General features: G+C 46.3%; 1 protein-coding gene across 5 annotated transcripts in view; it reads left to right on the top strand.

Moving 5' to 3' along the window:
* The window catches only part of LOC148508846 (very-long-chain enoyl-CoA reductase-like), a 110,989-nt gene extending 95,113 nt beyond the window's left edge, over positions 1-15,876 (top strand). For 4 of the 5 annotated variants that reach the window (XM_088443956.1, XM_088443959.1, XM_088443955.1 and 1 more), the window contains 6 exons: positions 1,909-1,981; positions 2,070-2,113; positions 4,003-4,060; positions 8,567-8,655; positions 9,525-9,570; positions 15,582-15,876. In XM_088443956.1, the coding sequence (XP_088300082.1) occupies positions 1,909-1,981; positions 2,070-2,113; positions 4,003-4,060; positions 8,567-8,655; positions 9,525-9,570; positions 15,582-15,709 (438 nt within the window). In that variant the 3' untranslated portion in view covers positions 15,710-15,876. Of the gene's footprint in view, positions 1-1,908; positions 1,982-2,069; positions 2,114-4,002; positions 4,112-8,566; positions 8,656-9,524; positions 9,571-15,581 lie in introns of those variants that run through there. The other variant, XM_088443957.1, reaches the window with a different exon arrangement.
* Positions 15,877-27,882: the final 12,006 nt, after the last annotated feature.

The raw sequence follows: 27,882 nt of genomic DNA, 5'->3' as shown, positions 1-27,882 counted from the left end.
AGTGCTGGTTGTACTAAGTACAGTGAGACCCTACATAATTTTTTCCCTGTACTTAGTCAACCAGAACTGGGTTGGCAAAGTCCGGGGCTGGTTGTGTTTTGGGGAGTGACCTCACGTTTTTTTTTTTTTTTTTTTACTCGTTACAACACTTTTTACAGCCAGATACAGGCACTGATGTCTGCATGTATCTGTGTGACAACGAACTGCTCATGTTGAAAGTGAAAGCATGAAGCAGTTCGTTGTGTCGGGGATTTGCAGTCTGTTTTGAAGGGTGATTTGCCGTTCGATTTGGATATGAACTTGCCAAATCGAACAGCAAATCACTCTTCAAAACCGACTCAAATCGAATTTGTTTTGCAAATCGCAAAACAAATCGACTCATAGTAAATGCAGTGAAAAAACGGTTTTGAGTCGATTTGAGAAGTGCTAAATCACTCCTCAAATCGTGCTGCAAATCGACCTTTAGTAAATTTACCCCTAAATCTCTCTATACATTTTTTTTACTTTGCACCCTGAATCCCCTTAATTTATAGGTGCCTCTATCTCGTACTTGCTAACTCTCCCTGAATGTCAGTAACACTGCCTGAAATAGTGGTGATTCCCCTGACTTCCTGTAGAGTCTAGCAATCTCCCTGAGGCTGGACTGGCATGTGATTAAAGGGATTTATTGCTACAAAGGGGATGGAGGGAAGTGTATTACTACAGAGGTATTGGAAAGAATCTGTTACTGCAGAGGTCATGGTGCGAGTTGTGTTATTACAGAGGTTATGGGGGCAATATATTACTACAGAGGAGTTGGAGGGAATGTGTTGCTACAGAGCTGTTGGAGAATGTGTTGCTACAGAATTGATGGATGGAATGTGTTACCACAGAGGTGATGCGTGGGTTCTGTTACTACAAAGGTGATGTAATACTACAGAGGTGATAATACAACACTCCAAGGGGTATATTTACTAAAATGTTGGTTTTTAGAAGTAGAGGTGTTGCCCATAGCAACCAATCAGATTATATATAATTTATCTAGCACAGTGATTCCCAACCTCGGTCCTCAAGGCACACTAACAGTCCTGGTTTTAGTGATATCCATGCTTAAGCACAGATGGTTAAATCAAAATAACTAAGGTACTAATTAAATCACCTGTGCTCAACTATGGCTATCTTTAAAACCTGGACTGTTAGTGTGCCCTGAGGACCGTGGTTGGCAACCCCTGATCTAGCACCTTCTAGAAGACAATAGCTAAAATCTAATTGGTTTCTATGGGCGACATCTCCACTTCTCAAAACTCGCACTTACATACATCTAGCCTCCTTGCACACTAAACAGCCCTTGTAGTCACGCCATGCCGTGGCGTGACTCAGTAGCGCTGAGCGTCTTTTCATGCAACTTTTTACCTTCAAATGCATTTCAGTCGCACAGCAATGCAAATAGATAGCACATGCAGCTTCTGCTGATTAAAATGATATACAGCATGCCTACAGTATATTCTGTGTGTGACTGCGGGTGTATCTGCATGCGAAATGCTACATTACAGTGTCAGTGGCTGTGACACTGTAATGTAGCCTTTCATATGCAGATACACCATCGCTGTGCAAATAAAACGCATTTTAAGGTAAAAAGTCGCATGAAAAGACGCTCGGCACTACCGAGATGCACGGAGCTCCCGCGTTATGTGTATCGCACGGAGAATAGATGTATGTGGACACATCTGTACCACTGAGTCTGGGGAGCAGAAGATGCAGCTGCCCCGCTCCATTCCTCCATTTCTGTAAGGGAAGGTAGTATAAAAATTAGCTGAAGTACATGGGTGTCACCAGGTTTAGTTTACACACTGTAGTTTGGTGTTGGACCACATGCTCTATGGAAACCTAAAATTTGTTTTAGAATATAACTGTCATATTGTTTTACAGAACTGCTTCTACTACTGGGGATTTGCAGCTTGGCTTGCGTACTATATTAATCATCCTCTATACACTCCACCCAGTAAGTCTGAGCAATACAATATTTGGAATAAAGTTTTTCAGTACAGTCTTTAAAATCCTTAATTTGTCTTTGCTTTAATGTTTTACAGCTTATGGAAAAAAGCAGATTAGCTTATCTATGATCATGTTCCTGGTGGGTATTATGTATGCTTTATAAATATACAGAGGGGTTAGATGACTTCCACAGGTTTTTTTTTTACAATAATACACTGTGCCAGTTTATAAGACTTGTCTATGCCGTTGAGTAAGGATACCATAATTGGACTCCAGGTATAGAAGTACCTATATACATACAGAACCAGTCAATGACCAGCATTGGTATTGCTATCATTTTATGTACATCGTATTCATTATTTGTGTGAGTGCACTCTGATGCCTATGTATATATGTGAGGTTACAGGGATCAGATCCTTAAAGGCCTCTGTTCGGGCTCGGAAGTGCAATGGAGGCGATAGCATGTCCACCCTGGCATACCGTGACCATGCACCATAACAATGTTCAGCACGACCAGTTATCTATAGTGGCCATGCCCCCCAATATCTGCAACTGCTAGATGTCTTGGCAGCCCTGACAGTGATTGATAGCGGGCACCCCTGTAATGCTGTCCCTCAACTAGGGATACCACTCCACTCTTCTTCCAGTTTAGAGCCTCCTCCTCACAGTATGAGGGGTCTATTTACTAAGCTTTTTTAGGAGATAAAGTGAACGGTGATAAGGTACCAGCCAATCAGCTCCTAACTGCCATGTCACAGGCTGTGTTTGAAAAATGACAGTTAGGAACTGATTGGCTGGTACCTTATCACCGTTCACTTTATTTCCTAACAAAGCTTAGTAAATAGACCCCTAAGTGTCCGCATGGCCAACTGCTTGTGCAGCTCAGCGCTGCCAGTGTGATCTGGGATCTGGGATCTGTCTGTGGGAGCAGCACAGTGTCCGATGCACCTTCTGTCTGGAGCTCTCATTGTTGCTGGTCACTCCCAAAGTTATCCTCACTCTCAGGGGACAGAGGGACCCAGCAGCTGGCATCAAGCCCTGGTCAGCATGTGTTTTGTTTGTATTTTGTATTGGTGGCCATGAGCTTATAAATATAAGCATGTAGTTGCACGATCATGACACAGACCAATTGTTACTGTGAATGTTAGGGACCCAAAGGTTAGTCGCATTATATTGTAGTACTAGTATTTTGGACCCACCAGTTGCCGGGATGCTAGGTATTGTCTCTGGGCCTGAATTAATTACTGATCGCAACTGCGATTACGCACGCAATCGGTTGATTGTTGTGTTCTGCGCATGCATCGCAGTGTTGGAACTAGCCACTGCAATCGGGACTGCGATCGCAGAGACTACACAGACCCATCGCAGAGTGATTGACAGGAAGTGCCGTTTGTGGGTGGTGATGGGGGGGGTGGTCGGGGAGATGCAGGTGTGCCAGTGCTTTCGCACGCTGTTTCAGGGACGTGCATACAATTTCCACTGCGATAGCCTACGCAGTGTGAGGTCTCATAGCGTGCGTGATTGTTAGCAGTTTCTGAGTAAGGTCAGGGCTTGTGCAAGTGTGTGTAAAGCAGCGATGGTACTCGATTGTACCGATGGTTTCGCTATTCTGCTAAGTATTACGGATGTGTGTAAGGTAAAGTGGGCGTCCTTATGTAGTGCTGAGTTTACATTGCAATCGCAACAGAGTAGCATACTATCGCAGTTGAACTGCGTCCGTACGCAATATTGCGATCCGTAGTGAATCAGGCCCTCTGTCCTCACTCTTCCAGCGCCTTCCCATGTCTCTCCTCTGTCTCTCCCTATCCTCCTTACCCCCATTCACCTTCCTATCTCCCTCTACAGCTTTTCCCTTGAGAGAGCCTTGGGGGGTGCTCCTGCTGGCTCTCACTGCTAGATAATGAAAACGCAAGCCTCTTATACAGTATAGTAGATCCTACTTTCTATATTTATCATGTACCTTAGTAAGTATTGCTTCTAATACTGTATACCTTGTACACTGTTAATTAGTTTTCTCTTTATTTTCAGATGTGTGAAACTGGCAATTTCTCCATCCATGTAGCACTGAGTAATCTGAGACTAGACGGTACTTACCTTTTGAGATTTACTCCATTTGGTTGAAGAGGCGAGTTGCTTGGTATGCTGATTGCAATTAGAGTACCCATTTGTTTCACCCCTGTCTGTTTGCCCCTCCTCTATAGAATGTAAGCGCTCATGAGCAGGGCCCTCTTTCCTCATGTGCTTCTCCTTCCCTTACTCATACAATCGTCTACTCCTAACTCCCCACAAGGGCACCTAACTCTTCGTTGCTTACACCCTGCTGCTTGTTGAGTGTTATAATCGCTAATATGTCCTTGTCCTGCATTCTTTCGTACTGTAAGTCACTCTTCATGTACTATGTAAGGTGATGCGAAACCCTAGTGGTGCCATATCAATAAAGGATAATAATGATAAAAATAATATAGACAGGACTTGATTTATGGGAAGGCAACATAGACTTGGCCCCTAGAGTTACAGAATTAAGGGGTGCCACATGGCCGGCGGTTCAAATCCCGACAGCGGAAGCCCGGCAGTGAAGATCCCGACAGGTAAGTATTTTTTCTATTTACTAACCTCCCCCCTAACCCTCCCTTAGGGGTTCCTATCCTCCCCCCAAGTGCCTAGCCCTAACCCCCCTCTAAGTGCCTAAGCCTAATTCCCCCTTCCCCGCAGCCTAACCCTAAGTCTCCTGAGGGGGGGGGAGCCTAACCCTAACCTCCCCCTTGGGGTGCCTAACCCTACCCCCCCCCTTCCCCTAGCCTAACCCTAACCTCCCGGGGGGGTGCCTAACTCTAAGTCCCCCCCCCGGGAGCCCCTAACCTATGCGCTGCTGTCCGCACCCTGCGCCCAGCTTACCTCCGATCGGTAAGCCGGGTGTCGGGCTCCCGGCGTAGATCTAATGACAGGCGTCAGGATTTCGACGCCTGTTATTAGACACTTGCCGGGATTAGACAGTCGGGATGCCGACGGTCGGCATTTAGACCGTCGGCATACCGTCTGAATGCCCCTTGGTTAATCATACTGTTAATCTTTTTTTAGTGTATGCTGTCAGAATAAAAAAAAGTGTATGATCAATTTAATAACTGGTACAGTTGTAAAATATTATATATAATGTATTTATTTTATACATGTGTCATACAATGTGTGACACGATAGAGGTTGGGCCAATGGGTACTGTAGTGTTTGGTACAAGACATGGAACCAGCAAAATCGATATAGAGGGCAAAAATGTAAATTTGTGACGTTCATCTAATTGTTCCTTGTTCTTGTAAGTGCAGCCTAATCAAGTCAAAAAGAACGAGTGACATACTTTTATTGAGTGTATTGCTTTGTTAAAATGGCTTTGCAGCCTTCGCTTCACAGTGTTTTTCTACTGTCCAGGCTCTTCATGCTATTTTTATCAGGGAAACCATCTAAATAACTTATACATACATCAAAGTTCTCCTGGCAGTAGAAGTCTCACATAGGAGCTAGTTCTAAGGAACCAAGGATATCTGAACAGTAGATTACTGTACATGATGTGTTCTATCATATGAAAATAAACATAGCTTTTACGTTTCATACTCTTGGGTTAGTACATATATTTGTATTGCATTTTATTATTATTAAATTACGCTGAAAGAAATTTATGATTGTATAATAACTTAGCCACACTGCAGTTCTTATGTTGGAATTTTTTAGGATGTTTTCTGCCCATTTTACCGGTACACGCATCCATTCATGCAGTAAAATGAGAAGCACATGTAGTATAAGTTACAGGGCCAGGTTGTCCATTGCTTCCACAGCAATGCTCTTTTTACATAGCAGGATGACATGTTCTGATGGAGAGAGTGCATGTAGGGAACCAAGCTTTGTTGTCCGCTGTGCTACTTGGATGCCCAACATGACTTCATTGTTACACATCACCTGAGGTGGCGATGATCAGCTGCACGCCATTCACTTGCAGTGAAAGCACACGCATAAGCAAATGTATGCAAAACAACAGAATCTCTGTTATTAACCGTTAGAGAGAAAAGTGTTGCCTACCATGGGGCTGTTTTAGTGTTGCATGGCGCTGTGACCGCTTTAGCGTCTTTGGCTGTAGTTGCATCTGCGACTTTATGCTAATGCTAGTATCAGCCCTTCCCTCGGGGTACAAGCGTGCGTCTGACTGTGCAAGGACTGAAACGCTACCATCAGACGCACCATAGAAACTTGGACCTGCCCTATGCTAGGTCAGATTCACCGTCAGAGTATGGCCTCCAATGTAAGTGATTATGTTTCTGAGTTCACAGCCAATTCTACCACACGCCATCGCCACTCCCATAGCACACCCATAAGACGGCACATCTCTGAATAGCCGCCCCCCAGTCACCACCCAATATCTTTCCAATACATTTCTCAGGCCACGTCTCAACCACAACTGTACCTCTGTGTGTACACATCATGAGACGCATGTGCTGTGAGAATTCAGACATCTGCGCAGTTGAAAATCATCGACCATTTGCATGAATATCGGCATTGCGTGCGACTCAGAATCAGGCCCAATGTGAACTATGCTCTAGGACTATACAGTCTAATGAAGGACAGCTGATGCTCCTGTAGGGACCAAGCGAACCACTTCATATACTGCCACCCTGGTGCTGATACACAAAGGGATGCTGCCTGACGCCACCCACACTCCACCCACATATGGCCGCAGCCTGTAAATCAGGCTGCAGCATCCGGGCACTGTGAGCAAACTCGCAGAAGGAGATCTGCACATGTGCAGTATGGCTAAGGTATGGGATCCCGGTGGTCAGGATGCCGTGGTCAGAATACCGACAGCGGCATCCCGACAGTGATAATCTCGACAGCACTAGGTAAGAAACCTAACACTAACCCTAACCTCCCCCCTAGTGCCTAAACATAACCTCCCCCTCCCCTCCCCGCACCCTAAACCTAATCCTCCCCCCTTAGTGCCTACCCCTAACCCCTGTAACGTACCTTCGGGTTGCCGGTGGTCGGGATTCCGGCGCCGGTATTGTGACCATCATCATCCCGCACCCCGGGATGCCGACTACATCCCATGCAGTACAGATGCTGTGCAACTGCAGATCTTCTAACATTGGAGTTGAACCATCAGGTTAGCGTAGAACTTTGAATCAGCCCCATAGATAGTATGGTGGTAAAAGAAGGAACACAATAAATTATATGCATTTATGCACTTGCAGTTAATTTATAGATTACAATTTAGGACACTTCTGTGGCTTCTGATTTCTGTGGCTGTCCTGCCGGGTTGGGTATGAAATCCCGGCTGCCGGGATGCCGCTGGTCACACAGCGGCATCCCAACAGCCAGAATCCCGACACCCATAGGAACAAACGGTAAATGTTTTCCTAACTCCTACCCTAACCCTCCCTCCCCGGTGCCTAACCCTAACCACCCCACCCTTAGTGCCTAAGCCTAACCTCTCCCTCCCCGCACCCTAAACATAACACCCCCTCCCCGGTGCCTAAACCTATCCTCCCCCTAGTGCCTAAACCTAACCTCCCCTTCCCCACACCTAATCCTAACACTCCCTCCCCGGTGGCTAAACCTAACCCCGCACCTTCCCCTAACACCCCGATAGTTACCTTCGAGGTGCCCATACTGGTGCCAGGATTCCAGCCTGCCGATACCAGTGGGACTTGTCACTTTTTATAACAATTCTCCAACAGGTGCACTGCCACTCCAATAACTCCAGTAGAATCAGGGTAGGTCCATATGACATGTTTCCATAGTGGAATTGTACACTGGAGGGCCTGGTTCAGACTTGCATGCTGTTCCGTAGGTGTACAGATCTACTTAACAGACTGCTCTTGCGTCTAGTTCTGAAATGCAATTTAGAGTCACTGGTGGCTGAACGGGTGTTCTTGTGCTGCAACAGATTTGCACGTAGGATAAGTGTGTCATGGGCTGGGTTATCCAGAGGTGACCATATCTGGAGATCCGGCCAACTGCAGCCGAATCTCCAGCATCAAGGATAAGACTGGTGCAAATGTGTGTTGTTGATGATGACAACTACTTTCACCAATGGGTGGATAAGGATGGTGTGGCAGTATAGATTGGGTTGACTGAATATAGGCGGAAATCATTTCCCAATGTACAAAGTGGACGAAATTGCGGCCTCTGTACGTGCAATTCTGAAATTGACCCTGGAGTATACAAATGTAGGATATGAAATAAAGACATGTTCCAATTAATCTCATGACTTTAAGGTGTTAATGAGCCTCCAACAAGCAGTAATAAAGGGTGGTTCACAAGGTAAAGTAGGCAAAATGTATTTCCTTTCATGGACATGGACAGTCCTAGCACTGATCACAGTTCCACAAAGCATCTGTATAGATACAATGAAAGAGTGGAATAGAGGTGAGCACAGCGGCCCAATAGGCACATTTGTGCACAATAAGTATACTCTGTACGGCCACACTTTACCTGATTTATACGTGACATCCACTGTTTCTCTAGTGTGTATCTGTTTGTATCCATTCTTAGGATGGCAGTGAATGGGTAATTGGTATAAATGATATCTCACTTGTTTTTGGACTCTTAGGTTCCAAATCTCGGAGGTATCCTTTCCCAACACAAAATCCTTTCACTTGGCTGTTTTTCTTTGTGTCATGTCCTAATTACACCTATGAGGTAGGTATTTGCAACTCATCACGCAAACGGAAAATGGAAGTGTAATTTCCTGCATGGAAGATATGTATAATAACAAGATTGTCCTCTAGTTGTCCCCAGTGTGTAGGAGGCAGCCATTTTGTTTAGTTGAACCAATTTGAAACTGTAAACTAATACCATACTAATTATACTAATTGATAAGCTCTATTTGCATACTAGTTGAGCCAATAAGATGGATGCCTTTGCTTAGTGCCATTGAGCGAATTAATAAGCTGCATTCTCAGGAATATTGGGGGTCTATTTACTAAGCCTTGGATGGAGATAAAGTGGACGGAGATAAAGTTCCAGCCAACCAGCTACTGTCTGTGACACGGCAGTTAGGAGCTAATTGGCTTGTACTTTTAGCTCTGTTCACTTTATTGCCATCCAAGGCTTAGTAAATAGACCCCCAAGGTTTAGGCAATGAAGTTTCCACTGTGTGCGCTTTAAATGAAGATCGTTGTAAAATAAACTTTTGATTTTTGTCATACTTCCAACCTATTATTGATTTCACCATGTTAAAGCCTCATTTGCATGCACTGACTATTGACTAATGATAGCCTTAATGGGGACAAAGTGGCTGATGTTCTAATTCATTATTCTGTAAGTGTAAGCAAAGTCACCTTTATTTCTAATAGTCTTTTTCTTATTGAATACTTTATTATATAAAACAGTCACTGTATTATCTAATTTAAGATATAAATACATGTTATTTAGGTATCAGATACAATAGTGTTGGGCCTTCATTGCCTCCATATGAGGGAGTGTTAATAGCTAATATTTAAACATGTATACTTTGCTTTGATGGTGTGTAACATTCTACAATGTAATATCATTATGGTGCCTTCTAGGTGGGAAGCTGGATTAGTTTCACGGTGATGACCCAGTGTTTCCCAGGTAAGAATTAGTTCCCAGAACTCAAACTTTGCTCGGTTTCATTAATGTCTATATCCTGACCCAAATACCAACTCTTTCTACTTCAGGGTCCATAGGGTATCCACAGGATACCTTGGTGTGACGTCAGTCGCAGGGCACCAAAGAGTTAAGCTTTCAGCCTCCCAGGATGCACTAGGTCCCCCTCCTATACCCCGCCCCCGGGCCAAGGCACCTCAGTTTAGTTTGGTGCCCGGCCGGAGTCGGGTGCACCTGTTGGAGTGGAGGCTAGAAGAGCCCCTGAAGCTTTCTTCAGTGCAGCTGTGGCTGCACATATGGATGTACAGCATGGACAGTCAGTCCTGACGTCCATGCTGTCTTCCCTACACCCCCGCCGGTACCAGAACGCCGGTACCGATCCGGGGATGCTGGTGAGCATCTGGGGTCACAGCTAGCGGTGACCCCAGATGTTCCGGACCATGGCCGGATCCAAGGGGGACAAAGGTAAGCAGCGGGGTCCCGCGGTGGGTCCCCGCTGGTCACATGGTCCTAAGTCCCCAGGCAGGGGGCTCCCTGGGGACTGGCTGCAGCGTGGAGCCAGGTACTGAACCTGCGCTTTCCACTACCCCCTGGGACAGCGGACCGCAGCAGAGCGGTAGCGCTGCGGCGTCCCAGGGGTTAAATGCATGCCAGGGGAGCGCGCCTTCCCTGTCTCACAGCCGGCGCCTCCCCCGCTGCACACAGCCCTCTCTGCACTGTGCTGACTGGTCCTGTGTCAGCGCTCCTCCCCCAGGCCAGCTTCTCTCTGCTCCTCGGCGGCCATCTTCTCTGCAACGCATGGTGAACGCTGCTGGAAGTCTGGAAGGAAGCATCGTGGTCTGGGTCCCCCCGCATACCTCTCCTCCGCTGTGGCTCAGGTCTGTGTATGCAGCGCTGTGTCCTACCAGGCCCTGTGTCTGTGTAGTTGAGTGATCAGCGCTGTTAGTGCAGGAATTGTTATTTCTCTGCATTGTATGTGACTGTGCTAGCGCTGCCTGTAACTTTTCTTCTCTAAACTGTCAGCTTTATTACTGTCCCTGTTCTTTCTGCTAAAGCCCTTGCGGTGCGGTGCTGCAGGGTGGTCTCTCGCCTATTTAATACTTAATTGGTGAGAGAGGTCACATACGTGGTGCCATCATGTCTGAAAGTGATTTTCCCCTCCGGCTACAGTGTACCACGTGCAAAGTACCGTTAGCGGAGGGGGAGGGTAGCGCGGAGGGCCTTTGCCGGCAGTGTTTGTCCATGGCGCGGCCTATTACGGTTACAGCACCGGTACAGGAGCCGCCCTGGGCTTGTTTCGCTCAGGCGTTAACAGCTTTAGTGGGCCAGTTAGCTCCGCAGCCCGCGTTTACTCCGATGGGTTTGTCCCAGCAGTCTGTGGTGTCGTCACCCATGCAGGGGTTCCCACGACAATTGGTGGTACCCCACAGTCTCCCTATTTCCCCGCTCCCGGGTTCTCAGGAGCCAGCGTGGGTTAACTCCCTGACGAGTTCTGTACAGCACTTGTCGGATGTGTTGCAAGGGGAGTCTGTGATGCGGCCTCATAAAAGGCCGGTGGCGTCTCTGTCCGCTCCTTATGAGGATGACGAAGGGACGTCTGATGATGGTGAGATTCTGGATCCTTATGATCAGGAACCTCTCCATACTAAGGACGCTGATGCTAAGTCCAAAGTATATATTCCTGGACTTATTCGGGCGGTCCGCACAGCCTTGGTGATTGAGGACGAAGTTCCCCCAGCGGCTAAATCTAAGTATGCCTTTTTCAAAGATGTGAAGGGCGATGCCACAGTCTTTCCTCTTTTGGGTCAGTTGGTGGACCATTTAGAGGAGGCGTGGAAACAACCTGGCAAAAGATACCAGCTGCAGAGACGCCTGGCGGTGGCTTATCCGTTCGCGGATAATTATTTTTCCAAGTGGGAATCCTCTCCACAGGTGGATTCTCACGTGACCCGTCTTGTCCGTAGTGCCACATTGCCGATGCCATCCATGTCCTCCCTTAAGGATGCTACAGACCGCAAGGTAGAAATCTGCCTGAAGTCCGCTTATTCCCTTGCAGGGGGGGCAGCACGGCCGGCTATGGCCATTTGCTGGGTTGCCAGAGCGATGGAGCGCTGGGCGGATTCATTAGAGGCTTCTTTTGAATCCGACTGTCCGGCCGAACAGGCGGAGTTGATTGGCAATCTCCGTGATTCGGCCACCTACATCAACGAGGCGGCTCTAGACATTAGTACTCTGGTGTCTAGAATTTCTTCAGCAGCGGTAGCTGCTCGTCGCACCTTGTGGCTGCGATCCTGGAAGGCGGACGCAGATTCCAAGAAAGGTCTGGAAGCGTTGCCGTTTACCGGAGAAGTTCTCTTCGGTCCGGATCTGGATAAGATTGTGGCCACGCTGGCGGCAGCCAAATCTGCTTGTCTCCCGTCGGCCACTGCTCCTTCTGGTTCTGGACCATCGTCCTTTCGGTCATCTAGGGCCCAGGGCAGGCCCAAACCACAGTCGTTTCCTAGACAGGCTGGCCCTAAGAAATCGGTCAAGCCCCGGAAACAGGCATGGAGTACCAGACGTCCGGCCCCCAAGCCAGATGACAAGCCTGCGGCCTGATGGTCCGGGTCTCCCCTTGGGGGATCCCAGGGTGGGAGGCCGCCTGCTGCAGTTCTCCCGGTGTTGGTCGTTCACTACGACAGACACTTGGGTTCTGGAGGTGGTCTCCCACGGGTACGCCCTCTCCTTCCGGCACAGACCCCCGGCTCGATTCTTCACCACGGGTCTACCATCAGACCGGAACAAGGCTACGGAGCTGCGGAAGGTATTGCACACTATGCTCCAGGCTGGAGTTATAGTGCCTGTTCCATTCTCCCAGAGGGGCCAGGGTTTCTATTCAAATCTATTTTTGGTACAGAAGCCCAATGGGTCATATCGTCCGATTCTCAACCTCAAAGCACTCAACAAGTCTTTGCGGGTCCCGAAGTTTCGGATGGAGACCCTACGGTCCATCATTCTGGCGCTGGAACCTGGGGACTACATGGTGTCATTGGACATACAGGACGCTTACCTGCATGTCCCTATTCTTTTGCGCCATCAAGAGTTCCTTCGGTTTGCAATCCGCAGCGACCACTTCCAGTTTCGGGCGTTACCTTTTGTCCTGGCGACAGCACCACGTGTTTTCACCAAGGTGAGGGCGGTCATGGCGGCTTCTCTGCGGCTGCAAGGAGTCCGCATGTTGCCGTACTTGGATGACCTGTTATTGGTGGCAGGATCTCCAGAGCTCCTGTTACACCACTTGGACCTGACCATTACACTGCTGCAACGGCACGGCTGGCTAATCAACTGGCAGAAGTCCACTCTAATCCCGTCTCGGAGGATTCTGCATCTTGGAGCGTTATTGGACTCGGGACAGCAAAGGATCTTCGTGACGGAGGACAAGATCTCTGCTTTACAGTCAAGGGTGCGCAGTTGTCTGCACAGCCGCCGGGTGTCCTTACACTCGGCGATGAGGTTACTGGGCTCCATAGTGTCGGTGTTCGACATGGTGGAATACGCCCAGTTTCACTCCAGACCTCTGCAGCACCTGATCCTGTCCAAGTGGAACGGGCTGCCTCAGTCTCTGAAGTTCCAGACGATTGTGCTCACCCCGGAGGTTCGCCTGTCTCTTGCGTGGTGGTTAAAGACGACCCACCTCAGCAAGGGACGTCCGTTCTGGGTTCCAAATTGGGTCCTGTTGACAACGGACGCCAGTCTTCGGGGCTGGGGAGCAGTTTCGGGTCCACACTTGTTCCAGGGCAGGTGGACGCCGACAGAAGCGGAGCTTCCAATAAATATCTTGGAACTCCGTGCGGTCTTCAATGCTCTCCTGCAGGCACAGCGTTTTCTCCAGGGTCACCCGGTGCAGGTCCAGTCGGACAATGCTACCACCGTGGCCTACATAAACCGGCAAGGAGGAACTCGCAGTCGGGCGGCTCTCGTAGAGGTCTCTCGGATCCTGGTTTGGGCGGAGCGCAATCTTCCGGCCATATCAGCGGTCTTCATCCCGGGAGTGCTAAATTGGGAGGCGGACTTTCTAAGTCGCCAGGACGTTCATCCAGGGGAATGGTCCCTGCACCCGGACATTTTTCAACTACTGGTGGACAGGTGGGGTCTTCCAGAAATCTACCTCATGGCGTCCCGGCACAACAACAAGTTGCCGGTGTACGGGTCTCGCACAAGAGACGAAGGGGCGTCTCTGGTGGATGCTCTGTCCGTCCGGTGGACGTTCAGGTTCGCATACCTGTTCCCTCCGGTCTCCCTTCTTCCACGGGTAATCCGGAAATTCAAACAGGAAGGAGGGACGCTCCTGTTGATAGCTCCCGCGTGGCCCAGACGGCACTGGTTCTCAGACCTTCAGGGTCTGTCCGTGGACAGTCCTCTGCGGTTGCCGCTACGACCGGACCTTCTGTCTCAGGGTCCTTGTCTTCACCCGGACCTGACTCGGCTGTCTTTGACGGCGTGACCGTTGAGACGGCCATGCTGAGATCCCGGGGGTTTTCCAGCTCTGTGGTGCGTACCATGTTACGAGCTCGGAAACCGTCTTCTGCGAGGATATACCGTCGCGTGTGGCATACGTTCTTCCAGTGGTGTCGACCGAGAGGTTATGCACCGCGGGAGTTTCGTCTGTCTCGGATTCTCGCCTTCCTGCAAGCGGGACTAGATCATGGGCTTCGCCTTGCTTCTTTGAAGGTACAGGTTTCGGCTCTATTTGTCTGGTTTCACCGTAGGATTGCTACAATCCCGGATGTGCGCACCTTTATGCAAGGTGTTCTCCGTATTCAGCCGCCCTTTGTTCCACCTGTGGCGCCTTGGGATTTGGCTGTGGTCCTGAGGGCTCTCCAAGGACCGCCGTTTGAACCACTGGGCTCAGTGGATATTAAATGGCTAACAGCTAAGACTGTTTTCCTTCTGGCCGTTGCTTCGGCCAGACGTGTTTCTGAGTTAGGGGCTCTTTCTTGTAGACCCCCTTTTCTTGGTTTTTCATGGGAACAGGGCAGTGCTCCGCACTCGGCCCGAGTTTCTTCCCAAAGTTGTTTCCCAGTTTCATGTTAACGAGGAAATAGTTGTTCCGGCCTTTAACTCACCGGGTCTTTCCGTGGGTGAGGCCTCTTTGGATGTTGTGCGGGCCTTAAGGACTTATGTTGACCGCACTTCTTCGTTTAGGAAGTCGGACGCTTTGTTTTTCCTCTATGGCTTCTGTAAAAAGGGTTGGCCTGCTTCAAAGCAAACTTTGGCAGCCTGGATCCGTATGGCTATTTCTGAAGCTTATCTTCATGAAGGCCTACCGGTCCCTCCTTCTCTGAAGGCTCATTCCACTAGGTCTGTGGGTCCTTCGTGGGCAGCTCGACGTGGTGCCTCGGCAGTTCAGATCTGCAAGGCTGCTACGTGGTCTTCTGTCCATACCTTCGTGAGGTATTACAGGTTTGACACCTTCGCCTCTCAGGATGCTTCCTTCGGGCGGCGGATTCTCCTTTCTGCACAGGAGCGTCCCCACCCTTAAAGGATACTGTTTTGGGACATCCCCAAGGTATCCTGTGGATACCCTATGGACCCTGAAGTAGAAAATATGAGATATGGTAAGAACTTACCCTTGTTATCTCTATTTGTACGAAGTCCATAGGGTTCCACAGGACTCCCGCCCTGTCGCACCTGTGCTGCAGATGGGCTTTGCTCTGGTCACCGGTTTTTCCGTCTCCCTCTGGTGAGAATGTGATTCTTGTATGTGTCCAGTTCTTTGTTCTCTCTCTTCCTTCTCCTCCTCCGGCCTATGGCTTGGTAACTAACTGAGGTGCCTTGGCCCGGGGGCGGGGTATAGGAGAGGGACCTAGTGCATCCTGGGAGGCTGAAAGCTTAACTCTTTGGTGCCCTGCGACTGACGTCACACCAAGGTATCCTGTGGAACCCTATGGACTTCGTAGAAATAGAGATAACAAGGGTAAGTTCTTACCATATCTCATATTGTTTTCTCGTCACAGTTGGACTATTTACCTTGATTGGTTTCATTCAGATGACAATTTGGGCAAGAGAGAAACATTACCGATATATCAGGGACTTCAAAGAATATCCGAGACTACGTATGTCAATCATCCCCTTTCTGCTGTGAAGACAGACAGCCAGCAAAAAGAACATTTGTATTACATTTTCTTATTTGATACTGCGCATAATATGTAAGAAGTATAAAAGTAATCAAAGGAAAGTATTACATTTTTAAAATATATTTTGTATGGCTCTTTCTGCAAATTTCAGCTGCCGGATCTTCCATTGTTTGAAAATGCAGCATTTATAAATTATTAAAATAACATCAAACACTTTTTAAAGGGGTCCAAGAATTCCTGATTGTAGTGACATGTGCCATTGCTTGCACTAACTCGCCTGAATGTGTGACCCATTTTGGGATTTGCTGCGTACCTTGGCTGAGTTAATAGAAACTTGTCTGATTGCTTGGTGTAAAAGACGTGTTTGAGATCAGATCATTTACAGGTTAATTCAGCCAAAAAGTCAATTTGAATCTGCGACCAGACAAATGTTCCTCATACATTGCTCACGTCTGCGCTAAAGCCCCTTATAGCAACAGTACACATTAGCCGTGGTGTCTGCTACACCTACGTTCCAGATTTCTGAATTTAATTTGATATATATTGGTCGTTTGGTTTCTTAGTAAAAAAAAAAAAAAAAGTTACTAAAGATATATCTTTATTTGACATTTTTAATTAGAGTTTAAGGAGCACAATCATCAAAATTGTAATCACTGCTTAAAGTAATTTAGAGCCAGTAATAAATACACCTGGAAGGTGCAATGTTGCACTTTCACAAATTCCATTCTATGGGATTGATTCAGAGATGGACACAGTTCACATTGCTGCTGCATCATTGCTAACTCCTGACAGCATTATAGAACCGAGTGCTATCAAGGCCGACAGCCGTAGCCTGCCAAACGGGAAACTGCGTGCGACAACACAGGGTCTATACTACATACGCGCAGAACGGGTCCTGCACAGGAGCCCTACTATTGGAGATCTATGGAATCAGGTTTGCGCACATCTCTGAATGAGGCCCTATGTTCCGAGGTAAGGGTGGTCTAGGAGTGTTTTCAGGAAATAATGGGCCGGTGCAGAAGAAAGTTGATCGTTCCCCGCCCCCCCACTTATGCATTGTCTCCTAACATTGCAGTCACATGTAATTCAGTATAGAGATTTAGGGGTCTATTTACTAAGCAATGTTAAGAGACAAAGTGAAAAATTATAAGGTACCAGCCAATCAGCTCCCAACTGTAATTTTTCAAACACAGCCTGTGAGATGGCAGCTAGGAGCTGATTGGCTGGCACCTTATCACTTTTCACTCTGTCTCCTATCACAGCTTAGTAAATAGACCCCTTAGAAAGAAAGCAACCCTGGAAATCAGAGCTACATTGCATTTATACATCTGGTCAGTGTGGGCCTGATTCAGCATGGATCGCAACTTCAACAGCGTACGCAGACCGATCTATGGTGCCTGCTGCGCATGCATATTCATTTTGCATGCTTGAGTTAGCATTGCAATCATTTTGCAATCACTCAAGCAGAAGAAAAGCCATTGCAGAGTGAGTGACAGGCTGTGAGCGTTTGGGGGTGGTGACGGGGGAGTGGTCAGAGAAACGCAGGTGTGTCTGTCCGTTTGAACACCATCTCCTGGGTGTGCATAAATTAGCCACTGAGATACATACGCAGCTTGAGTACTCACTGCGTTCAACAAGACTTGCAGTTTCTGCGGCAGTTCAGACCTGCTGTAATTCTTTGTGAGGGTCCGATGTTACTCAATGTTACTGATGTATACGCAGGACTACAATGTATTACGGATGTGAGATAGCAGTCTTTCTAATGGAAGAAACTGGCACGTCAGTTAGTGACAATAAATCAGTTAATTATAAATATGCCACATCTCCAAAATCACATAAATGAGTCACATCTCAGAGCCAAAATAATATATGTATGTTTATGTGAAATGCTACTAATATTTTATAACACCTCACAGCAAGGGTTGGGTACTGGATGCCGGAGTTCGGGATCCCGGCGGTTAGAATCCTGACGCCGTCATCCTGACAGGTTTAGGGTAAGTATCCTAACCATACCCCTAACTCTTCCTCCCCGCAGCCCAAACCTAACCCTGCCAAAATAGTGCCTAACCCTCCCCCTAGTGCCTAACCCCACCCCTAACCCCAATACTTAAAGCCAGGTTGCCTGCAGTCAGGATACTGGCGCCGGGATTCTGACTGGTGTGGGGACTCCAGTGCCGATATTCTGAGTGCCATCATTCCGATATCTGGTATTTAAACTACATCCCCACAGCAATGCCCCCAGCAGGGGTGTATCTAGGGGTCCGAGCACCCTTGGCAAACCAAGGGACTAGTGCCACCCTCCAATGACAGCTTCTACTGGAAAAAAAGCTCACACACACTGGGGGTAGTTTAATTCACACACCTGTAGAAATAGGGAGAATATATTTTTCCCCCTACGCCTACCCCTCTATATCTTTTATAGAACTTACTCTATTGCAACCCACTATTTATTTATGCAAAAAAAAAACACAGGAAAAGATTGAAAACAATGCGTCAGAAACAAATGAAATGCATTATGGGTTAAGTAATTTACATATATTCAAATAGGGCTGTCTATACTGCATTTATGCTTTTTAACAACTCCACCTTATAATTCACTAGGATAATAGCCCACAATGATCCTTTCCTAAATCTGTGAGGATCATGGCAAATCCCTCAAACTGAGGAAAGATAAATTTACTATACACTGGGGGTAGTTCAATTTACACGCCTGTAGAAATAGGGAGACAATATATATATATATATATATATTTATATATAAATAAATATATATATTTTTATATTTTTTCCAGTTATACTGTTTATTAATTTCTATATGTCAACAACACAGGAAAAGAGGGCATCAATAACAAACAAGATGCATTGTGGACAAGATCATTTGAATATATGCAAATTACTTTGCTAATAGAGTCTTGTGATTGATGTGGCACTCTTTTCTTGCATGATTGACATATGGGAATCAGTGAATATTAATTACATCATTTTAAAATTAATTAATTATGAACCTGCGAGGTTCTTCCAGCAGGTGCGGGATTTTTTGGCTATTCAAACAGCTGCCGTTTTTTTCTTTTTTTACGCGCCGTGAAGTTTTTTTTTTACGCACCTCCACAGCAAGTGTGATTTTTCCTAAAATCTGTAATTTTAGGAAAAATCACCGGGACTTGCTCTGGCACCCCGGTGGTACCCCTTACTGAGGATTAATTAAGCAATTGGCAGTTACCAATTAGCTTAATTAGTCCTTAATTGCTTACCTTCCATAGAGGTGTCTTCTTCATTCAGCGTCGGAAGCTGGGTCTTCAGCAGCAGGATGAGTATGTCAGTGTGTGTGAGTGTTTATTACTGTTTGTAAGTGTGAATGAGTGTGTGTGTGAGACCCTCCGTTTGTGTGCCCCCCCCCCTAGTGTCTGTGTGGCCCCACCGGAATGGGCGCAGGGAGAACTACATCTCCCAGCAGCCCTTGCCCCTCCAACCAGCCCCTGGAGCCTCCCAGGAGCCCCCTCTCCAGTGAGAAGATAGAGGGGAGGCCACTGGGAGCCGCAGAGACCCCCGGGCAGGTAAGTACTAAATTATTATTTTTTTTACATGGTGCAGGGTTTCCAGAGCTGAAAACCCTGCGACCACTTCTTTTTAATTGGATACCTCGGGTACCCGGAGCGCGCATTCCTGTGGTATTCCAAAATTGGGCGCCCAATTGAAACCATTGATGGTCTGCTACTGATGATTGATGTTTTTGCCGTCAAAGCAGAGATTCAATGGTTCTTCCGCTATCAATGGCACAGATGCAGCAATGCTTTTTTTTCATACCCTGATTCTGGGGAAACTGAGCTTAGCCCCATGTCTGATGTGCTGCTAAACCCCAGCCTTTCCCTAATTGGCTTGCTGCCCAGCTGGCCAAAGATCAGGGATGTCCATTGATGGGTGAAACCATTGATGGTTTCCAGTCAGTGATTTTATGCCATCGATGCTAAACACCAATGGCATCATCGAAGGAGAACATCAATGTAAACCTTCGATGACCATCCCTAGAATGTGAGGAAAAGCTGGAGGAGCCCAAAATTGGCACCAAAAAAATGGGAGAATAGGCCAAGAGCCTCTTGGGGAGCAGGGGCAGAAGGAGATTTCCTACCCAGAGTGTCCCCAGTGACCAGGGGAAGAAGGAAAGATTTCTCCAGGAGAGAATGTTGTGATCAGCTCTGATGAGATCATAAATGTGGTGGAAAAGTGATGACTGTTCCTGGGAGATGACTGGAAGGTGGCGGCTAGTGCATTGAAAAATGGTCCATTCAGTGGGCATGTTATGGGATAGTCACGGGCGTATCAATGCAAGCAGCTGCATTCACAGACGCAGGCTGAGGAGGCTATGGTTAGACAGAGAAATTGCACCTGCCATAGGGCTGGTGCAGTTTCAATGACGCGACAGATTTTGGCATATAAGGACGCACCAATCGGTATTACAGCGTGCACGGATGCTAAAAGTGAGTGTCTTAAGGGCAGATTCAATTAATGTGTATTTTTCCTCGCAGTTACAGGAGCTGCAAGGAAAAATCCATGTTAAATTCACCCACTGGGGCTTAACGTGCAGAGTAAGCCATAGATTCAGAAACTTAGGGCCTGATTCAGACCTGCATGCAAATGCAATCGCAGCTGCAATATCTCAAGGATCGCAATAACGATAAAATGCAAATGACTTGCCCACCGTACAGTGCTAAGAGACTCTCCCACTCAAAGAATCTCATATCCGCTGCTTATGCACAAAGCCGGAAACATTGAAGGCAGATCCGACGGCCATCATCCTTCTGAGTAAGTCTAAGGGACATATTCAATTGGGCGCAAGGTTTAGCGAGGAAAAAACCTTGCACCCAATTTTGGATTACTGCGAGTATGCGCGCTCCCGATACCCACGGTATCCACTTAAAAAAATAATAATAATTCTGCACTTACCTGCCCGGTGGTCTCCGTGGCTCCTGGTGGCCTTCCCTCTATCTTTTCACTGGAGAGGGGGCTGCTGGGAGGCTACAGGGGATGGTGGGAGGGTCAAGGGCTGCTGGAAGATGTAGTTCTCCCAGCGCCCATTCCGGGGGGCACATAGACACTGGGGGGGCACACACACCGTGGGTCACTCACACACAACATTCATACACACACACACTCAAGGACTCCATACATCAGCAATTGATTGCAGCAATCGTGCAATTTGCAATCGATTGTGTATAAAAATCATTCCCTTTTTCAATCGATTGTGGCAATTCTGCAATCTGCAATCGATTGAAAAAGGGAAAGATTTTTATACACAATCGATTGCAAATTGCACGATTGCTGCAATCAATTGCTGATGTATGGGGGCCTTTACTCACACACACTTACAAACACTAACAAACACTCACACACACTGACATACTCACCATGCTGCAGAAGACCCGGCTTCCGACGCTGGATGAAGAAGAAGATGCAGAAGACAGCGCTGCAGAAGGTAAGTAATTATGGACTAATTAAGCTACAGTAATTGGAAACTTCCAATTGCTTAATTAGTCCTTAATTAGGGGGGCACTGGGGTCCCAGAGCAAGTTCTGCTGATTTTGCCTAAAATTAACGATTTTAGGAAAAATCACGCTTGCTCTGAGGTGCGAGAATAAAAAGCTCCCAGAGCACAAAAATAGAAAAAATGTTCACCTAACTGAGTAGCAAAAATCCCTCACCTGCAGGAAAACCTCTCAGGTGCGGGATTGTTGCTTTTCTCGCCCCCAATTGAATATGCCCATAAGCTGTCACAGACACAGCCGGTCCCCAGACACTCAGAAGCTTTCCTGCTGCCAGCAAGAGCGCAGTGGCTAATTTATGCACTAGTGACACGGTCAGACGCACATTTTCTAACCACCTCCATTATCTCCCTAAAATACTGACTACATGTCACTTACTGTGCAAGCGATTCCTCTGTGTGCGTGATCGCAAAACGATTGCTGCACATGCGCAGTATGGCTTTCACGCATGCGCAATGCCTAACAATTGCTGAAACTGCTTAAATATCTGCATTACATGCGGATCTGAATCAGGCCCTTAATCCAATACCTATGCTATACCGTGTGTTACATCTGGGTTTACCATGCGGGGAAATTAATTTGTAATTGAATAGCTTCAGACATTAAACCCAGAGCTTTACCTGTGCGGTAAACACCACGGGCAATTGAATTTGCCCCTTAGTCCTTTCACATTCTGCTGCACGGATGAACACAAGGGAAGGAGTCTGTAGCAGCATTTTACATAAACTTGCAGATGGGCGACAGCCAATACATGCTGCGTGTGCTTTTGCGTGTGACTCAAGATCAATCAACATCGATCGATATTGTGTTTCTGGGGCTAAATCACACATTTGTTAATTCTTAAAAAAACAAATCAAAAATTGTCTGTTAGTAAATTTGTGATTCAGCCCCAAAAACACAACATCGATGTTGATCGATATTAAATCAATCAAAATCGACCTTTAGTAAACATACCCGAAGGTGGGATGTATTACAAGTGTAAAACTTTAAATACACACCAGAAGACTCAGGTAAAGGAGTGTTACATGTGAATTTGCACTCCTCGCATCAGAGAAGTTTGTCTAAGTGCAAAGTAAGTGTAGACTTTAGCTGACTCTAATTTCTTTAGTTAATACTGAGCACAAGGCATCCCAATATTACAGTATATTGTTGGAGTATTCTTGTGTTCCTCTTTTTAATTAATTCTTCCTGTCTCAAAGGCCTCTTAGTTTCAATATAGTGCTAACAAGCATAAATACTTCTTATTCTTATTATTATGATGATGATTAATTAGCTGATAGTTTCATGGTATCCTAGCCAGCTATGTGAATGAATGGATTGATCATAACTATCATAAAGTGAGACATGCCTGCTGTGCAGGACTATTGTAGATAAACTATGGGCTTGGACACAAGGGGGCTTGTGTAATAGGGGGAAATGTTACCTGCCCTCTTTTTGTAACCTTAGTAACATGACAATGCCTTATACTTCAAAGCATAAAACTTAAAAAAAATACTTTATGATCATATTGTCTCTTAGCCCAGGTGAAAAAAAAAATACTTGTTACTATAATACATTAAATCATAGCTACTGTGAAAAAAACCACCTTAAAACAATTGCATTTCTCTTTTTGCATCTCTACAACCAGTATTATAATTATAACGTGCAGCTGAATAAAAAGATATTGTGGCTTTTGTAAAAGTAGGCACAGTCAGACAACTACACTACCCTTCAGGGCCGGTGCAAGGTTTCCCAGCACCCTAGACAAAACCAGCCTACCGCCCCCCCCCCCCCACCTCCATTTATACCCCTAGGGATCGGACATCACTAGACAAGGGTCGGGCTGTGCCGTCAGCATTACACAGCTGGTGAGCGAGGGGGCTGTATCAACGCAAATGATTTGTCAGTGTCAGCGCTGTTGGGATTGTGACCAGCCAGCCCAGAGCAGGGGAAAAGAGCGAGCAGCGGCTGCGGCTATTAGGACCTGCGGTGCTCCGATCATCACGGTGCCTTCATCTGTACATTACATGAAAACACTCAGGTAGCCTCACAGGGAATCAGTATGAATGACCGCCGGCCCTATATATAAACAGACCATGGTCCGGCACTCCTTCTGTGCTGTGTGCCTTCACTGAAAAGTACATGACGTCCTGATGAAAATGTGATTAACACATTGAAACTTTGACCTGTAAATACGCTGCAAAGAGATGTATTTATTGTCTGGAGTGCCGCACTTATGACTACTAAATATATATATATATATATATATATATATACATACATAAAAAATGTCATACAAAATCGGCACTCACTCTTCAAACTGTAATTACTTTGAATACAGGGAATGTTAGTTCCAAAATATTGCAGTAATAATAACTACTTCACGGTCTTCCCATCTGGCCAGTCCCTACACTGACTCTCAGATAGATACATACATACATACATAATATATATATATATATATATATAACACATTCAAAGCTATAGCACCCAGATGCCTTATACTTATACATCTTGTGGTCACCACCCGCAATAGTGCTGCTATCACCAGCAGTAATCTGTGCTGGTCCCGTTATACTGTAGTATGTGCATGGTTTCGACACTGACAGACTTCCCTGTGCATTGCTTTGGGAAGAAGTTCAGGATGCTCATCATCAAAAAGTTAATGCAAACAATGCCTATATTTTTATATATTTTATGCCATTTTTTACATTTAGATCCAATGCGCATGCGGGAACTCGGCTCCCCACAGACTGGCCCGCAAAGCAATACAAAATTAGCCTTATCACAGCAAACTATTAAATAGATAAATAATAACTAGACTCCCAAATGTTGAGTAGTTTGCAGTTAATTTATATTCTCCTCCCAAAATGGGTTGATCAGATGATTCATGAACACTCACTTCAGTGGTAGAGAACAATAGAGGTAGATTTAGCATTTAACATTTTAAATCATTGCAAATGTGAAAATGCCCATTCAGGTAACAGTTTTTTTGTGTGTTTTAGTGTAATGACAGTCTGTCTTTATCATCAAGTTACACGTTTTATAGGTTGGGTTCAGTTACATGAAATAAAGCCATGTAGTGCATTTCATCACTAAATACATCATTATATTGTTATGCTTCCTTAGTGATATGCTTAGATGTGTTTTAGGATTCATACAGTATGCAAGGGTGCTGAAACAAACACAACCCTAGTTTACAAGTTAATCAAATCCTTTTAATTGTCCTCACTTTTACAGAGTGTGAGGCACATTTACTAAGTCTCCATGCAGTATATTGTACTATGAGCCTGATTCAGACTGTACGCTATGCCAGAGTGATTATCAGCCGTCTCTGTGCTGGCCAAGCCCCCTGACCGAGTGACCAGCGCCCGGAAGAACAGCAGTACCAGGATCATCCTCAGGATGCTCCGTGGGGCTGTATAGGCTGCGGTGTCCATGGTTGGAGCATCCTGAAGACGCTCCAGGTGGCACTGCAGCTGCGATTGTGGCTGCTGGGTAATTGACAGTTAATGGCCATTTGGGGGAGGTAACGGGGTGTGCCGCAAAAACGCAAATGTATCGGGTGTGACACTGCCCGCACCTGTAATCCTGTATGCACAAACATGGCTCCAGGCGGCCATTCTGTGTGACCATAGAGATACTTCAGGGGCCGATTATCTAAGGATCTGCATATGTGGCTGCTATTAGTATGGACTTGCGATGGCACCTGTGGCCTCTTAATACAAATCCTGGCAGCTGTGACATTAGCATATATTGGCATATCCTCTGCGTACACATGGGCAGCAGAGGCGGCATTAGCGTACATTTCTGAATCAGGCCCAATGTACGTAATAAGTATTTCTATATAACTGCTTTATATATTACTGAGCACTATAGGCAACGTTGAAATTGAAGCAAAGCAAACACTTGTCACTGAGAGTATGTACAGGTGGAATCCATGATTTCTTGCACTATTAGTGCATGCACAGGTATCTACATGGGAAGCTGAATGTGTAATATTTACACCTGTATAAAAACATGTGATGATTATACAGTAGCTGCTTCTATACAGGTGTTGATGTTTCAATAATATAAAATACGGGCATTGAAATGCAAAATGGGAGGTAAATAAGATAAAGTAAATATGTAAATAATGTTTTCTTATTATCTATATTGTTGAATGCCTTTATATTTACCCCACATATAAGGGTGATATTTCTCCTTTCAAGTGCAGTGAATGTACAGTATTAGCAGATAATGAATCCGTGTGCAGCTCATGTTCCCATTCAAGCAAAAGGAACAGAATTGAATTGACAAGAGAATGATTAGTACAGAACCAAGAGGTAGGTGCAAAAAGCTTTGTAAAACCAAATCTCTGTTAGAGGTCATTGTATAGTCCCACAAACAAAAGCCAAATCTTTTATCAGAGTATTATGAACATTGGGCCTGATACATTACGGATTACCGCGGTGCGCATGCAAGAATTAGCATTGCGATGGCACTGCGTTCACCTACACAGACAGGAATCCAGCGCAGAGTGAGTGACAGGCTGTGAGCGTTTGCCGGTGGTGACGGGAGTGGTTGGAGAAACGCAGGCGTGTCTGTCCGTTTGACCGCAGTTACATGGACGTGCATAAATTAGCCACTGCGACGGCATACGCAGCTTGAGTACTCATTGCGTGCGACGAGGTTAGCAATTTCTGAGTACGGTCAGACCTGTTGTAATTGTGCGCGAGGGGCCGATGTTCCCGATGTATACACAGGACTGCAAGGTATTACGGAAGTGAGATAGTAGGTAGTAGGTGGCAGTGGGCGTCACTATGCTGACTGTGCGACAGCATTCATTAGCATACTTTTGCAGCTGATCTGCTTGCATAATCGCAGCTGCGATCGCAATAGCAATCCGTAATGAATCAGGTCCATTATCTGATAGTAAAGCTGGGTACACACAAAGGGCCTGATTCAGAGCCGCTCGTAAGCGGCCGCTCGTTCGCTCCGAGCGATGTTTGCCCAACTGCGCATGCGTACGGATCGTTATACGCATGCGCGAACCAGTCAGTGCGGTTGAAATTCATGTGCTCGCAAAATAGCGAATGCCTGATAATTTGAGTGACAGAATGAGGCGTATGTGGGTGGTAACAGGGGAAGGTGCTTGAAAACGGGGAGTGGAGATCCTAACGCAGGCGTGCTTAAAGGTCAAAACGGGCGTTTTATGGGTGTGCATAATTAAAACAGCAGCGTCATTGACCACGTCACTGGGTTATTTTAAAGCCAGAACTGCTCGCAAGATTGTGGTAGCAAAAACCAACCACAAGAATAGCGAGCAGTTCATACGCTGGTCCATGTACTCGATTAATCTAATAAATAGCGGACATGACGTAGGATGCGAGCCGCCAGGGGGCGTATTTATCCAAAAAACGACCGCAAGTTTTGTTCGCTAGTTCAGACCTAGAGGCGTGAACAGACCGCAAAGTGCGAACGGTTAATTTGAATAGCCACCCCTATTTTCTGGACGAGCGAGAACTAATTGCGTCCGGCTCTGAATCAGGCCCAAAGATTTTCTGTCCAACCAGCCAACTAGTTGTTTGATTGGAATGAAAATCTGGTAACGGATGGGAGTAACTGATGATCAGCAATTTGCTCCTAAATGGCAGAAAACAGATGAAAATGGCGTCAGACAAGTTTGTTAAATGTTAGATCTAAACAATTTGTTCAAACAACAGTTTTTGTCCATTTTCTGGCGTTTGGGAACAAATTGCTGATTGTCATTTGCTTTCATACCTTACCAGATTTTCATTCCAACCAATCAACTAGTTGGATGGTTGGACAGAAAATCTTTACGTGTGTATGCAGCTTAATGCTGTACTATGGAAGGGCTGAGGAATAGTGCTATTATACTGGGATGGGTATTGCTGTAATGTGGAGGAGGGGGTGTAATGCTGTAGTATAGAAGCGCTGAGGAATAGTGCTATTATACTGGGATGGGTATTGCTGTAATGTGGGGGAGGTTGTGTAATGCTGTAGTATAGAAGCGCTGAGGAATAGTGCTGTTATACTGGGATGGGTATTGCTGTAATGTGGGGGAGGTGGTGTAATGCTGTAGTATAGAAGCGCTGAGGAATAGTGCTGTTATACTGGGATGGGTATTGCTGTGATGTGGAGGAGGTGGTGTAATGCTGTACTATGGGAGGGCTGAGGAATAGTGCTGTTATACTGGAATGGGTATTGCTGTAATGTGGAGGAGGGGGTGTAATGCTGTAGTATAGAAGCGCTGAGGAATAGTGCTGTTATACTGGGATGGGTATTGCTGTAATGTGGGGGAGGGGGTGTAATGCTGTACTATGGAAGGGCTGAGGAATAGTGCTATTATACTGGGATGGGTATTGCTGTAATGTGGAGGAGGTGGTGTAATGCTGTACTATGGGAGGGCTGAGGAATAGTGCTGTTATACTGGGATGGGTATTGCTGTAATGTGGAGGAGGGGGTGTAATGCTGTACTATGGAAGGGCTGAGGAATAGTGTGGTTATACTGGGATGGGTATTGCTGTAATGTGGAGGAGATGGTGTAATGCTGTACTATGGAAGGGCTGAGGAATAGTGCTGTTATACTGGGATGGGTATTGCTGTAATGTGGAGGAGGGGGTGTAATGCTGTACTATGGAAAGGCTGAGGAATAGTGCTGT

Source organism: Taudactylus pleione, unplaced genomic scaffold (assembly GCF_031769625.1).
Source record: "Taudactylus pleione unplaced genomic scaffold, aTauple2 ptg000341l, whole genome shotgun sequence".
NCBI lineage: Eukaryota > Metazoa > Chordata > Amphibia > Anura > Myobatrachidae > Taudactylus > Taudactylus pleione.
This window is presented reverse-complemented; position numbering and strand designations above follow the sequence as displayed.